A 15,928-nucleotide genomic window follows, 5' to 3' on the forward strand; every position below is an offset into this window, starting at 1 on the left:
TGTGATCTTTAACTTTCCTGTCATGTTTTCACTCAGTCTCATGAGATCCTCCTTTTTACTCCATGTCAGGATTAGTATTTATGGTACGTACATGAAGAAAAGGAGAAAGTAAAATATTCTAGAGTAGAAAATTCTGAGGGAAATATTTCAGGCTATTAAACAATTGGTTCCATCACTGTGCCAAAAGGATCTATGTTAATCATCAAAATATTTCCTTAAAATTGCCCACTGGAGAGATTAAACTTAATTCATCCAATGTTCCATGAGGAAGCAAGAAGGCAGATCCAGCAATTGAAATGTTTAGGGTTTAATAGGGCTTTTCTTTTCAATCAGTTAGTGCCATGGGGAGAAATGAGGCTACAGATTTTAAGATATTAAGATATTTATAGGTTTCCTATGGTTTGCTTTAAAATATTAAAGCAAAAGAAAAGTACTATAGGGAGAGTAAATGGAGCAAAAAACTGGAAAATTTCATAGTTTTTAAAAGTAGGTAGCAGATACATGAGGTTTCATTTTACTTTTCTGTCAAATTTTGCACTTGGTTGAAAATTTCCTTTGTAGAGTTGGAACAAAAGGTGCTTATAAGTCAAAATTGCCAAAAATAATGTGTAAACACTCAGATCTAGACACACTCAGAAAAATTTGAGAATCTGACTCTAAGTTTATAACTAATATTGTAAACTATTTTAAATGTTGCTAAGCGTAATAATGGTATTGCGGTAAGTGGGAAGATACCTCTATTTTTAAGAGGTACATACTTGGGGAACATTTTTTGACTTCTAATTGAACCTAAAATATTAAAGCTAAATAATGATGCAAATATGGAAAGCCGTTCCTTGCTAAGTGATGATTAAGGGTGTCTTTTTTTCTTTTCTATATTTGTGATTTTATTAATAAGTAGTCAAAGAGAAGTCAATGGAATACTATTATAAAAGTACTCAGGGAAACTTAAGTTTATTATCTCTACTAAGCAAAATAATCATTCAGAATTGAGGCCAAATATGACAATGTAGACAAAAACAACTCACATCCCACATACTGTTATGTTCACTTTTTCATCCAGGATACTGATTATCTTTGGCACTTGGACTTTAACCTCAAACTTGGGAAGCACTATTAACAGAGATAAAAAGAGAGGTTGGTGAACATTTACTAGAAATGCAAACATTTTTAACACATCTATAATTTTCCCTCAAATGGTAATCTGAAATGTTAGATGCATTTTTCAATGTACTACTTTAAGATGGCACAATTTAACAATCCATGCAGAATCAATTAAAATGAACTCTGTAACCACAGATTTCAGTGGCACTAACAGATGGTGATAGTTGTACTTACATAAGAATTTTCATACTCGTCAAAGAATAACAAGCATACTGAAATGATTTTACAAACTCTTTTGAGTTTCTTTGTTAACATAATCATGATGGCTTTCTTTAGAGACAGGTATGACTGGCTCTAGTTCAAGTTCAACATACTTTTGGAAAATTCAGATGATTTAAGTGAACTTATATTTTATGTACCAAATAATTCTGCCCTTTCCCTCTTGTATTATCCATACCAAATTCCTCCACAGTGAAGGAGTGCTCTGCTGTTCCGCCTGATTCTTTCTGTACCACCACTTTGTAGGAGCCCTGAAGGGGCTCTGATGAGAGGGGAAAGGAGAGTTGGCTGAGGCCACTTTCTAACTTGAGACTCTGCCATTGTGCAATTCTATTTCTTTTGGGGTTCTAAAGGAAAACAAGAAGCACAGGGAGTAATCATTAGGTTGTGATGGTCCTGGAACATCACCAGTGATTTGGGGGTGGTCATTAGCATTGCCTTTGTGAGAGACAAATATAGAAGGGAGATAAAATACAGTAAATTGGGCTTCGGGGAAGAGGAATATGTGAATTTCCTAGCACATCAAAATACGAATTTCCTTTGTGATGCTTACCTCAATGTATATCAGTGGAATCTATAGGAAAAAAGGAAAGAAGTAATGTGTTTATTACTGTGGGCTGCCATTTCCCTGAAAGATATTATTTAATAATATAATTTAAATACTTACATCCTCCTAATGAATATATGACTATGGTATTTACTTTCATAAGAGAAGTATAATCATAAATTTATATGTCATTCTGACTTAGACCCACTAGGAAGAGAATTTCCAGAATTATTGATTTAAAAGCAAATCAAGACTATACTTCTACTAGAAGAGAGGTGTTCAAAGAAATAATAAATGCTGAGGCAGATGGAAATGCTAATTTCCCTGATTTGATGATTACATATTATATACATGTGTCAAATTATTATCCTGTGCTCCATAAATATGTTGATTATTGTATGTCAATTACAAATATTTTAAAAGTAGCTTTGTTCCTTTGTCATAATGTTGAAGATCAGTTGGAGGAAGTGATACTCAATTAGCACATCCAACTCTCTATTATATATATTTTCTAATATATATTTAATGTCTATTATACATAATAAAATTATAAGATACTTACATATATTCAGAAATAAAAACTGTTGCTTTTTACATCAATGAGAATATTATAAACTCAATGAGTATATGAATGGCAACAAAATTCTTTCTTGTGTCTTTATTATTTTTATTGTAGTATATTCAGAGCCATAAATGTAGCTATTATCAGACTGATTAATTACTGTTAAAGTGAAAAGACTTTCTCATCTCTTGTCCCTCACCTTTGTCCTGTATGAGATTCTAAATCTGTAGGCTCCAAAGGGAATGTCTTTCAACTTCCTGCTCTTCTTTGACCTTCCTTCCTGGCTTTGGATGAGAATTCCCACCTGTCCCCACACAGCCCCCAATTCATAGTCATAGGATGCTTACCAGTTCATTTTGGGGGTGAAAATTTTCATCCAGGGAGACAACACGAACTCTTACTAAAAAACAAATTCCTTCATAAGATTAAGACACAAAAAAAGTAGATGATTTGGGTTATAAGTCAAGAAGCTAAAGGATTGGGATAATGGTGACTTTGGCTGGAAAACCTGCAGGGGAGGTGGCCCTTCCTTCTCAGTGTTACCCTGACTGAGGAATTTCCTTATGTACCTGTCTGGCCCGGTTTGTAGATGGGTTTATCTGTTTGGACAAAGACCAGACTTGGAGCATTCTGTACCAGCACTGTGTTCTTCTTCCTGAAATCTTGTGTAGCTCCCTTTATTTGGATAGTGAGGAATCCCACTTCTGAAGAAGATAAGATCCGTGGGAGCTAAAAAATAATAAGGCATTTTTATGATTAAGGAACTCAACACCTATTCCTTCTGAGTTCTTCATTATTATTTACTACCTGTCCTTTAATTTAAAAGCAGCTTGGTAGAAATGACCATTTCTGTGGATATGGGAATGAAGAGGTATTTTGGTCACAGCAACCAAAAATTGTCTGACATAGGCTTCTAGTTACTAAAACTTATTTCTTTTAACTTAGTCTATGAATATTACTTGTCCTGAAAAAAATACAGGAGACTATAAGAACTGAGCATGAACCGTTAGGCAACCTCAAAGAGGTACTTGATGTTTGCTTGGAGTATCTTGGTGCATTAACACGTTCAAATGACACCTAACACCCACCACAAGAAAAAAGTTGCACTGAATACAGAATTATCTTTGTTTAAATCTGTTTCTAGGCAATGTCCGAACCTGACCTTACAAAGAAAATTTGTGTCAAAGCTGGAAAACTCCTCTATATTATACTATTTGGCATTTAGAAAATATTTCTCCCATACTCTAGTGGAAGATTCATGCTTTATGGGAAATCTTAACTGTCTTCGTGGAAGACCTAACTATGTTCTTAAAGTCATTACTTGGGATTGAACACAAGACTTCTATCACCAGGACTATCAGAATTCAATTAGACAGGCATGGCATCCAGTACTCTAGTACTCACAGTGAAGGAGACACAATGGAATAAGTCCTTCTCCACCACCAGGTCAGTGAAGAGGCTTCTGTTTTCCCTTAGAGACTCCAGAGAAGCACTTACAGTTACTGTCTCATTCAGGTGGCTCAGAAGGAGGCAGCCCTTCTCAGGGGTCTCAGTGTGGAGCAGCGAGGGGACCAGTACCACATAGTGCCTGGGAAGGTAAAAGGCTACATCAGTGAAGAACCTACAGTAGTGAGCATTGTCTTCTGTGTTTTCCAGAACAATAGGTATTTATAGCTGCAATCAGTTCTGGACCCAGAGTCAATGGACCAAGAGCAATGAGATGGAGATTCTGTAGCTAATTTGCAATTATAACCTTTTATTTTCTTATACTTTTGTACTACTTTTACCCATCCATCATCAACATAAACTCATACATTAATTTTTTTTAAATAGGAAACTTGGTACAAGAATCATAATATTACTTTGCTATGTTAAGAGCAGAGAGTTGAAGGGGAGAATACCAAAGACATTTAATCTGTGTAATACAGAAGTGAAGTATGTTCTCTCATTCTCCAAGTGGTCTACTCCTTCACATAGATCTTGCTTTACGTGCTTTTAAGAGTTTCTTGGCAAAACAGTATGCCATGAATCTTTAGGGTCACTCTTAAATAACTTAAATCTCATATTTTTTTGCAAAAGTACTAAGTTTTTATTATAAAAAAGAGAAGGTCATGGTAATTAAGTAACTTTACCCATGGTCATTAAGTTTATACTTCCTATTCTTCCCTTCCTTCCCTGGCACTTGAAATTTCTGAGATCTTGTGTACTGTTCTTTCAAGGATATGATGCATGATAAAAATTTATTATTTTTTGCCTTCCCATTTATTTTTTTCCTCTAGTTCTTTGATCTTAGTAGAAAAGGAGACATCAGTGTATAATTTAGTCAACATAGCATTTTATTCTTTAAAATTTAATCTTAATAACAATTTAAAATTTAATTATACACATAATTGATATTTTAAACAACTATTTCATAAGGCCTTGGTTAATATCATCTAATAGATACTGAAGTTGGGACCCACTGAGGTTGAGTAATTTGCCCAAGATTTCACCTGTAGTGAGCAACCACATTTTAATATATTACTCAATTTTAAATGTTTGCATTTTCAATATTTGCATTTGGAGTAGGAGCTAAATTTTGTAAATATTAAACTGATAACTTTTAATTTCCTATTTTTCACCTGTTCCTTTGAAACTTCTGTCTCCAGGAAGTTTACTGTACCAAGCAGAGGAAAATGGCTACTTGATCTCTTTGTCATTCTCAGTTTTCACATCAAAGTCTAACTCTGGAGTGATAAGGTAAGGTTTTCTTCACTATGTAGAGAAAATATCCTTTCTGTTTATGATAACTAGGCTTACTGCTCTTTGCTAAATGGTGATTTTTTAATGGATGGAATAATCCTGTGTAGTGTAGTGCATTTGAGAACACAAACTGCTTAGTGTTTCTGAACCCAGTAAATCCCTGTAGCTTTATCCATTCAGTCTGCACTTGGAAAACCACCTATTATCAAGTGCTGTCTGGATGGGGAACAGTGGGAGTCAATGTATCTGCAGTTGCAGATGAGGTAGAGGAATGTTGGGAGAGAAATTCACCTATAATGATTGCTGGAAAATTGTCAAAGGAGAAGCCTAAGGAAGACAGGAAAGTTAGTCAGAGTCCTAATTCGTGCTTCCTGTAGTTTGACCTGAACAGGGCCAATTGTGGCAGATGAATAAGACTAATCACAGACGGAGGGCCCTTTTACATGTCCAGCAATTTTGAACTCTGGAGGCTGCCCTCTATCAGTCTGGAATGTAGCTCTAACAAAGTCATCTGGGAGTAGTGTGTGTAGGCAAAGGAGGGTTAGAAGTGTAACCTCCCTGGAACACCTCAGTGCCTATGTTTTCTTATCAAATCCAAGAATTCCCACCATTCTTTGTGAGTAATGTGAAGGTAGCTTGGTTGAGGCCAGGGACCTCAAATGAGCCTGAGGTGCAAAGGAGCAAGCTGACCCTTAGCATAAGCTGTGTTGGAACAGTAGTGACTTTACTGGATATAGGATGTGGTAGAAATTCAGGGGTTCAATGGGAGGTGAAAGAGCTGAGGTGAGACAAAGTCAACCAGAGGACTTTTAGGTCTTGGTCAAGCTGATAGAAACCAGCCATTTAATGACTCCAACAGAACATGCGAGTAGGTAAAAAGAAATCAGATTGACAGTGCCCAAAGAGACGGAAAACTCTGAGGCCAAGGACTCTGACCCTCTTCTCCTCCAGAAGGTAGTAGAGACCATAACCCTCTAGACACTATCTTGGAGAGGAACTAGGGAGAGAGGAAATACAATCATTGTATTTCATCAAATTTAAAATTGGATAGGGCTAAATTTATTTTTTCCCCATTGAGCAGTAATTGGGGACTTTTCATGAAGACTTGATAAATGATTAAATGATAAAGCAATTATCCTTTCTTTACAGAGTTGGCCTACAATGTTTGTTAAGTTACCTCAGTATACACCCTGATATTTTTATGTTCAATGCCTTCTGTTCAAAAGAACCTTCATGAGAGGGTAGAGTATGGAGTTTCAAATCATGCTTCCTAGTGACTACTCCTTGTATTTATGATGATTGGCCCACCAGAAAGAAATGATATCAAGAGTTGAGGATACATGAAAGAAAAAAAAGGATTTACCAAGATAATATTCTTTGATTGAAAGGTACCTTAAGGTGTGGAAAGGTAGCATTTAATAGGAAAGGCAAAGTAAAGATAAAAGAGACTGAAATAGGGTCTTAAGGCAATTTGAGTGAGACTTACGGTTCTGCAGAGTCTGAGTCATTGGCAGAAAACAGGACAAGAAGTAACAGGAGATATAAATGAGTAAGTTTGTCTTTTCCCATAGTGAGGGACAAATTTCAGGACCGTGTTGTACCCTACACCTTGCCCTCAGTTTGATCTCTGAGACTCCACATTGACTAAGCTTTATGTGGTTGCTATTTGCAAACAAGCCCCATGCCAAGTCTTTTATTAGAGGTCAGAGTTGGGCACAAGTTCCCCAAAAGGGTCATTGCTCTCAGTGATTGCTTCATTCTTCTCAAGGCTAACCTCTAACAGGCTCTGAGGCATTTCTGAAGGATAAAATTCGTATTCTAGTTAGAAAGAGCTTTAACTTCCACTGCAAACTTCGGATGAGGGTTCTTCAATGAAACTTTCTCCTCAAAATTCTCACATGCAAATAACAAAGGAAACTGTATTTGAGGGTGATGGGATGTGTCACTGTGATAGTAAATATCAGAGCAGAGTCCTTTCTGGGATTGAGGAAGGTCAAGTTTAAGAGAATTTTTTTTTTTTTTATAGTGGATTCCTGGTCCTGGAATAAAATGATTAAAAACAGGTACCTCCCATGGAAGGAGGGACAGATGAAAGAGATGTCAAAAAGGGGTTATCAAAGATCCCATTTGCCTGTTTCATCTACTGCATCAATCCCATCAGACTTCAGTTGCTCCTATCTTTCCTTGTTGCTGACTGGACCCTAAAGTTCACATCAAGAACATTTTTTTGAACCTTCCTATGTATTAAGTGCTATTCTGGTGGTGGAAATACAATAAAGAACAGGGTATTCAGTGTCCATGCTCTCCAAGAACTTGAGGTCCAGGATGGATCACAGATGAAACAACAGCAGATGCAGTGCCAAAGTCTGCTCACATACTGATCCACTTGCAACGTTTTTGAAAAATCAACTTTCTCTTTCTCCATATTTCAACCTAATGTCTTCTCTTTGGAAAGCCCATACCTGACCACTCTGCTTAAAGTCAATGCCTTCCAATTAGTCTTTATTTCTAACTTTATTTATTTCATCAAATTACCATAGAATAAAACATTAATTTTTAATTATGAAATGTTCCATATGTATACTCACAAATATGGAGAACAAGATAGAATATGTTTGTACCTAGCACACATTCAAATTTAACAAAACTAAACATTGACTACTTTTGTTTAAGGCCATTTCTTAAGGAATAAAGCATAATAAATATGGTAGGGGCTGGAACAGTGAACTCGGACAACTGGGAGCATCGGAGAGGAGGCCGCTCAGCACAGTGCTGGGACTCGGGGCAACCACTGGGGCTCCGGTGGCTGCCCAGGGGAGGAGCGGCGAGGAGAGCTGTGTGGACTCAGAACACCGGGGCCTGCCCTGAGGAGGAGGAGGAGGAGCGTGGCCGCTTGGATTTGGAGTGACTACACCGGAGCTACAGGCGGTTGCCAGAGGAGAAGCGGCATGGTGAGCTGTTTGGACTCAGACCACTTCTGAACACCGGGGCCTGCCCGGAGGAGTAGGAGGAGGAGGAGGAGGAGCGCGGCAGGTCATTTGGACTCCCAGTGACTGCATTAGAGCTCCAGGCGGCTGCTCAGAGGAGAAGGCGAGTGGTGAGTTGTTTGGACTTAAAGCGACAGCTCCTGAACACAGGGGGGCTGCCTGGAGGAGGAGCGTGGTGGGTCACTTGGTCTCGAGTGGCCGCACCAGAGGTCCAGGCGGCTGCCCAGAGGAGGCATGCAGAGGGTCACGTGGATTCAGAGCCACTCAGAGCGACCGCTCCTGAACACCCGGGGGGTTACCTGGAGGAGGAGGAGGAACAGGGAGGGTCATTTTGACTCGGAGTGATTGATTGCCCAGGGCTACGGGTGGTTGGTGGGAGGAGGAGGCACACAGTGAGTTTCTCAGACTCCTAGTGACGCACCGGAATACCGGGCGGCTGTCTGGAGGAAGAGGCGTGTGGCGAGTCTCTGGGACGCAGAGCGATTGTACGGGCCCCCCAGGTGGCTGCTCAGAGGAGGGGCCGCATAGCCAGGTGATTAGGTGCAGAGCAGGGTCCCAGGATCTAGGAGGCTTCTTGGTGGAAGAGCCGCACAGAGACAGGCTTAGGGCGGAGCGAAGGATCCAGGCCGGTGGGCAGATTCTCTGAGGAGGGGCAGCCTAAGGAGATTCATCTGCGAAGGGTAAGGCTCCCAGGCTCAGGAGGTAGGGCTGGGTCCCTGGGAACTTTACAGAGGAAGGCAGCCCAGCCCAGGTGGTAGCTGTAAATTGAGGGGAACCTCTAGGAGAGGAACTGACCAGCGAGACCTCCCCACCGGGTGAGTCTTCCCTGGCAAGTGAGGTTTCCCCACAAGGACGGTAAAACCAGAGACACAGGCCCAAACAGGCCTTGCCTCAGCCCGCAGCCTAGGTCCCCTTTGGATGACCATTGGTCAACAAGTGGAGGCATCTCTGCCCACTAGCAGGGAATATACCCCACCTGAAGGCCACGACCCCTAAAGAGGCAGCTTCTTTGTGGCGCACCACATTATCAACTTCCTCCAAGACTTCAGCCTACTGAAGGCTAAGAGGGGATATATATAGAAATCTTCAAGGACATTGTAAGTCAATAGAGGAAATCTGCAATATCTCAGCGGTCCACTGATACCTGAATAATATGAGAAGACAAGTAAAGAAAATGCCACAAACAAATCTAGATGTTACATCAATAAAACCCAATGACAGCATGGCAGAAGAAATGACAGAAAAGGAGTTCAGAATGTACATAATTAAAATGATCAGGGAAGCAAATGATGAGATGAAAGAGCAAATGCACGCACTGAATGATGAGATGAAAGAGCAAATGCAGGCATTGAATGATCGCACCAATCGACAGTTAAAAGAGCAAATACAGGAAGCAAAAGATCATTTCAATAAAGAGTTAGAGATATTGAAAAAAAACCAAACAGAAATCCTTGACATGAAGGAAACAATAAACTAAATTAAGAACTCCATAGAAAGCATATCCAGTAGGATAGAACACCTGGAAGACAGAACCTCAGACATTGAAGACAAAATATTTAACCTTGAAAACAAAGTTGAACAAACAGAGAAGATGGTAAAAAATCATGAACAGAATCTCCAAGAACTATGGGATATCATGAAAAGGCCAAATTTAAGAATTATTGGGATTGAGGAAGGCTTAGAGAAACCAACCAAAGGAATGAACAATCTATTCAATGAAATAATATCAGAAAATTTCCCAAATCTGAAGAATGAAATGGAAAATCAAGTTCAAGAGGCTTATAGGACTCCAAATACACAAAATTACAACAGACCCACATCAAGGCACATTATAATGAAAATACCTAACATACAAAATAAAGACAGAATTTTAAAGGCTGGGAGAGAAAAGAACCAAATTACATTCAGGGGGAAACCAATACGGATATCAGCAGATTTTTCAATCCAGACCCTAAAAGCTAGCAGGGCCTGGAACAACATTTTTCAAGCTCTGAAAGAAAATGGATGCCAACCAAGAATCTTATACCCAGCAAAACTTACCTTCAAATTTGACGATGAAATAAAATCCTTCCATGATAAACAAAAGCTAAAAGAATTTACAAAAAGAAAGCCAGCATTACAGAACATTCTCAGCAAAATATTCCGTGAGGAAGAGATGAAACACAAAGAAGCAAATCAGCAAAGGGAGGAATTATCCTAAAGGAATTGTCAAATAAAAGAGGAACCAAGTTGTGTCAAATAAATAAATAAATAAAATTTAAAAATGAACCATATGACCGGGAAACCAAATCATATCTCAATAATAACCCTGAATGTTAATGGCCTGAATTCATCTATCAAAAGACAGAGACTGGCAGATTGGATTAAAAAGAAGGATCCAACAATATGTTGCCTACAAGAGACTCACCTCATAGAAAAAGATACCCATAGACTAAAGGTGAAAGGATGGGGAAAAACATACCATGCACATGGCCTCAACAAAAAAGCTGGAGTATCCATCCTCATTTCAGATAATGTGGACTTCAAGCCAAAGTTAGTCAGAAGGGATAAAGTAGGTCATTTCATACTGCTTAAGGGAAGCATGAATCAGCAAGATATAACAATCATAAACATCTATGCCCCAAACAGTGGCTCATCCATGTATGTCAAACAAATCCTTCTCAATTTCAGAAACCAAATGGACCATAACACAATAAAACTAGGTGATTTTAACACGCCTCTCTCACCACTGGACAGATCTTCCAGACAAAAATTGAACAAAGAAACCATAGATCTCAATAACACAATCAATAATTTAGACTTAACGGACATTTATAGAATATACCATCCAACCAAGAGCGAATACACTTTCTTCTCAGCAGCACATGGATCCTTCTCTAAAATAGACCATATATTATGCCACAAAGCTAATGTTAGCAAATACAAGAAGATACACTACCATGTATTCTATCAGATCATAATGGATTGAAGTTAGAAATAAATGAAAGAGTAAAACACAGAAACTATTCCAACATCTGGAGATTAAACAATATGCTATTATATGATGAATGGATAACAGAAGATATTAGGAAGGAAATTAAAAAATTCTTAGAGGTAAATGAGAACAAAGAAACATCATATCAAAATCTCTGGGACACTATGAAAGCAGTACTTAGAGGGAAATTTATTTCATGAAGCGCATTTAATAAAAGAAGTAAAACTCAACAAATGAACGACCTAACACTACAGCTCAAAGCCCTAGAAAAAGAAGAACAGACCAGCACCAAAAGTAGTAGAAGACAGGAAATAGTTAAACTCAGAGCTGAAATCAATGAAATTGAAACAAAAGAAACAATACAAAAAATTGACAAAATAAATAGTTGGTTCTTCGAAAAAATAAACAAAATTGATAAACCTTTAGCCACACTAACAAAGAGAAGACGAGAGAAAACCCAAATCACTAAAATTCGTAATGAACAAGGAAATATCACAACAGACAGGATGGAAATACAAAACATAATTAGAAGCTATTTTGAAAATCTATACTCCAACAAAATAGAAAATTTCGAAGACATCAACAGGTTTCTAGAGACATATGAATTGCCTAAACTGAACGAGGAGGACATAAACAATTTAAATAGACCAATTTCAAGTACTGAAATAGAAGAAGTCATCAAAAGCCTACCAACAAAGAAAAGTCCGAGACCAGATGGGTTCTCAGCCGAGTTCTACAAAACCTTTAAAGAAGAGCTCATTCCAATACTTCTCATAGTATTCCATAAAATAGAAGAGGAGGGAACCCTTCCAAACTCATTCTATGAAGGCAATATCACACTGATACCTAAACCAGACAGAGACTCATCAAGGAAAGAAAATTTCAGACCAATATCCTTAATGAACATCGACGCAAAAATTCTCAACAAAATTTTAGCAAATCGCATACAAAAACATATTAAAAAGAGAGTGCACCATGATCAAGTGGGTTTCATCTCAGGGATGCAAGGTTGGTTCAACATCAGGAAATCAATAAACGTAATTCACCATATTAATAGACTTAAAGTCAAGAATCACATGATTATTTCAATAGATGCAGAAAAAGCATTTGATAAAATACAGCACCCCTTCATGCTCAAAACACTAGAAAAAATAGGGATAGTGGGAACATTCCTTAACATTGTAAAGGCCATTTATGCTAAGCCCATGGCTAATATCATTCTAAATGGTGAAAAACTGAAAGCATTCCCCCTAAAAACTGGAACAAGGCAGGGATGCCCTCTTTCACCACTTCTATTCAACATCGTTCTTGAGACTCGGGCCAGAGCAATTAGACAAACCAAAGAAATTAAAGGGATACGAATTGGAAAAGAAGAACTCAAAGTATCCCTGTTCGCTGATGACATGATTATATATTTAGAGGAACCTGGAAATTCCACCAGAAAACTCTTAGAACTCATAAGTGATTTCAGTAAAGTAGCAGGTTACAAGATCAATGCCCATAAATCCAACGCATTTTTATACATAAGTGATGAATCTTCAGAAAGAGAAATTAGGAAAACTACCCCATTCACAATAGCCTCGAAAAAAATAAAATACTTGGGAATCAATCTCACAAAAGAGGTGAAGGACCTCTACAATGAGAACTACAGAACACTAAAGAAAGTAATTAAAGAACACCTTAGAAGATGGAAAGATCTTCCATGTTCTTGGATAGGAAGAATTAATATTGTCAAAATGGCCATACTACCTAAGTGCTATACAAATTCAATGCAATTCCAATTAAAATCCCAATTGTGTACCTTACAGAAATAGAGCAAGCAATTATGAAATTCATCTGGAAGAATAAGAAACCCAGAATAGCTAAAGCAATCCTTAGCAGGAAGAGTGAAACAGGGGGTATTGCAATACCAGATCTTCAACTCTACTACAAAGCAATAGTAACAAAAACGGCATGGTATTGGTATCAAAATAGAAAGGTAGATCAATGGTACAGAATAGAGGACACGGACACAAACCCAAATAAATACAATTTTCTCATACTAGACAAAGGGGCCAAAAATATGCAATGGAGAAAAGATAGCCTCTTCAACAAATGGTGCTGGGAGAATTGGAAATCCATATGCAACAGAATGAAACTAAACCCATGTCTCTCACCATGCACGAAACTAAACTCAAAATGGATTAAGGACCTTGGAATCAGACCAGAGACCCTGCAGATTATAGAAGAAAAAGTAGGTCCAAATCTTCACCTTGTTGGTCTAGGACCAGACTTCCTTAACAGGACTCCCATAGCACAAGAAATAAAAGCTAGAATCAACCACTGGGGTAGATTCAAACTAAAAAGCTTTCTCTCAGCAAAGGAAACTATCAGCAATGCGAAGAAAGAGCCTACAGAGTGGGAGAATATCTTTGCCAATCATACTTCAGATAGAGCACTAATCTCCAGAATCTATAAAGAACTCAAAAAACTCTACTCCAAGAATTCAAATAATCCAGTCAACAAATGGGCTAAGGAAATGAATAGACACTTCACAGAAGAAGATCTACAAGCAATCAACAAACATATGGAAAAATGTTCAACATCTCTAGTAATAAGAGAAATGCAAATCAAAACCACCGTAAGATTCCATCTCACCCCTATTAGAATGGTGATTATCAAGAATACAAGCAACAACAGGTTTTGGTGAGGATGTGGGGAGAAAGGTACACTCATACATTGCTGGTGGGGCTGCAAGTTAGTGCAGCCACTCTGGAAAGCAGTGTGGAGATTCCTTAGAAAACTTGGAATGGAACCACCATTTGACCCAGCTCTCCCACTCCTTGGCCTATACCCAAAGGACTTAAAATCAGCATACTACAGTGATACAGCCACATCAATGTTCATAGCTGCTCAATTCACAATAGCCAGATTGTGGAACCAACGTAGATGTCCTTCAATTGATGAATGGATAAAGAAACTGTGGTATATATATACAATGGAATATTACTTAGCCATAAAGAATGACAAAATTATCGCATTTGAGGCAAATGGATGAAATTGGAGAATATCATGCTAAGTGAGATAAGCCAATCTCAAAAAGCCAAAGAACGAATGATATTGCTAATAAGTGGATGATGACTTATAATGGGGGGAGGGCGGGGTTAGTGTTAGGGTTAGAGTTAGGGTTAGGGAGGGGGGCAAGTATGGAGGAAGGAAGTACTGTATAGAGGGAAAAGAGGGGTGGGAGGGGTGGGGGGATGTAGAAAATAACAGAATGAATCAAACAACATTACTGTATGTAAATTTATGATTACACAAATGGTATGCCTTTACGCCATGTACAAACAGAGAAACAATATGTGTCCCATTTGTTTACAATAAAAAAAAATACATTATTAAAAAATAAATAAATAAATAAATAAATTTTAAAAAATTAAATAAATATGGTAGGATTCTGCTTTATAATCTTTTCTAATTTCATTTCCCTCCCAGTGTTGTGGGATTAGGAGGTTGATATGTACCCTTCAAGTAATGTTTTTATATTTTTATTGCATACAGATGTAAATAATATATAGTATAATTTTTATTTTGTGTTTTGTAAATTTAAGCAGTATTCATGTATGATTATATAATTTATTTTTGCCTCTATTATGTTTTTAAGACTTATTCACAGTGATACTAAAGATGTAATACTGAAGATGTAATTTGCAGATTTTTAGTAAACATCTATACAAATTCCACCACATTAATACAGTAAAATGTGTTAATCTGTTCCCTTACAACTGAACATTAGAATCTTCAATTTTTCAGGTACAAATACTTTTATAGTATCTACTTTGCATATTTAAAAAATTTTCTCTAGGGTAAATAGCAGAAAATGGGTTATGTGCTATATATGCATAAGAATCTTGAAATCTATCAGAAATTAGTAAATTTTCCTTCTTAGGTGTTGACACAGATTTTAATACCTATCAGCAACATAAGGTATTTCCATAATTTTGCTTTGCTAGGCATTTTACTTTTTGTCACTCTGATGAGTGAAACAGTGCCTTTCTAAATATGTACTATTAATGAGGTTACATGTATTTTTATTTGTTTATTGGCTGTTTTGGATTATATCTCAGTTTGATATCTCAATACATTATGTGTTGGATCTATAGAAACTGCTCTCTGCCCCTATTTAGTAGGCCTTGAACTCTACTTGTTGCACCTTTGTTTACTAAAGGCTTCAAAAATTACTCATAGTCTCTTAGCCAAATATTCTACCATCACCAAATACCCTATGGGAAAAGTTCTCTAACACAGGATTAACACCCTGAGTGCTATTTTACCACTGACTCTTGGATTCATAATAATTCTATTTTAGTTTTTTGATACCTTTGGCAAAAAGTATATATGTGCCAATCATTTCAAGTTTTTCTAGTTATTTCTAGTGGGAATTTTTGTTTCAATTTCCTTGTATGTCAATAATGGAAATGAAAGCCTACAAATATATTATCACTATTTACTTTTTGAGGTACTGGGAATTGAACCTGGGGTTGCTCCACCACGGAGCTACAATTTCAGTCTTTTTTACTTTTTATTTTGTGACAGGATCTCATTAATTTGCTGAGACTCTCACTAAGTTGCTGAGACTGACCTTGAACTTTTGATCTTTCTTCTGCCTCAGTCCCTTGAGTAGCTGGGATGACAAGCATGTACCACTTATCTGGCCCTTTAGATATATTTTTAATTAATGCAGATAGAATCGT

General features: G+C 37.5%; 1 protein-coding gene across 1 annotated transcript in view; it reads right to left on the bottom strand.

Annotated features, from left to right (window-relative positions):
• Nucleotides 1–6,875, bottom strand: part of LOC306662224 (pregnancy zone protein-like) — a 65,290-nt gene extending 58,415 nt beyond the window's left edge. The window contains 7 exon segments of the mRNA XM_079141754.1: nucleotides 1,029–1,113; nucleotides 1,562–1,730; nucleotides 1,937–1,957; nucleotides 2,840–2,892; nucleotides 3,062–3,221; nucleotides 3,897–4,080; nucleotides 6,721–6,875. Of these exon segments, the coding sequence (XP_078997880.1) occupies nucleotides 1,029–1,113; nucleotides 1,562–1,730; nucleotides 1,937–1,957; nucleotides 2,840–2,892; nucleotides 3,062–3,221; nucleotides 3,897–4,080; nucleotides 6,721–6,803 (755 nt within the window). The 5' untranslated portion in view covers nucleotides 6,804–6,875.
• Between the last annotated feature and the right edge of the window lie 9,053 nt (nucleotides 6,876–15,928).

This window comes from Sciurus vulgaris (genome assembly GCF_902686455.1).
Source record: "Sciurus vulgaris genome assembly, chromosome: 5".
In the NCBI taxonomy this organism is placed as follows: domain Eukaryota; kingdom Metazoa; phylum Chordata; class Mammalia; order Rodentia; family Sciuridae; genus Sciurus; species Sciurus vulgaris.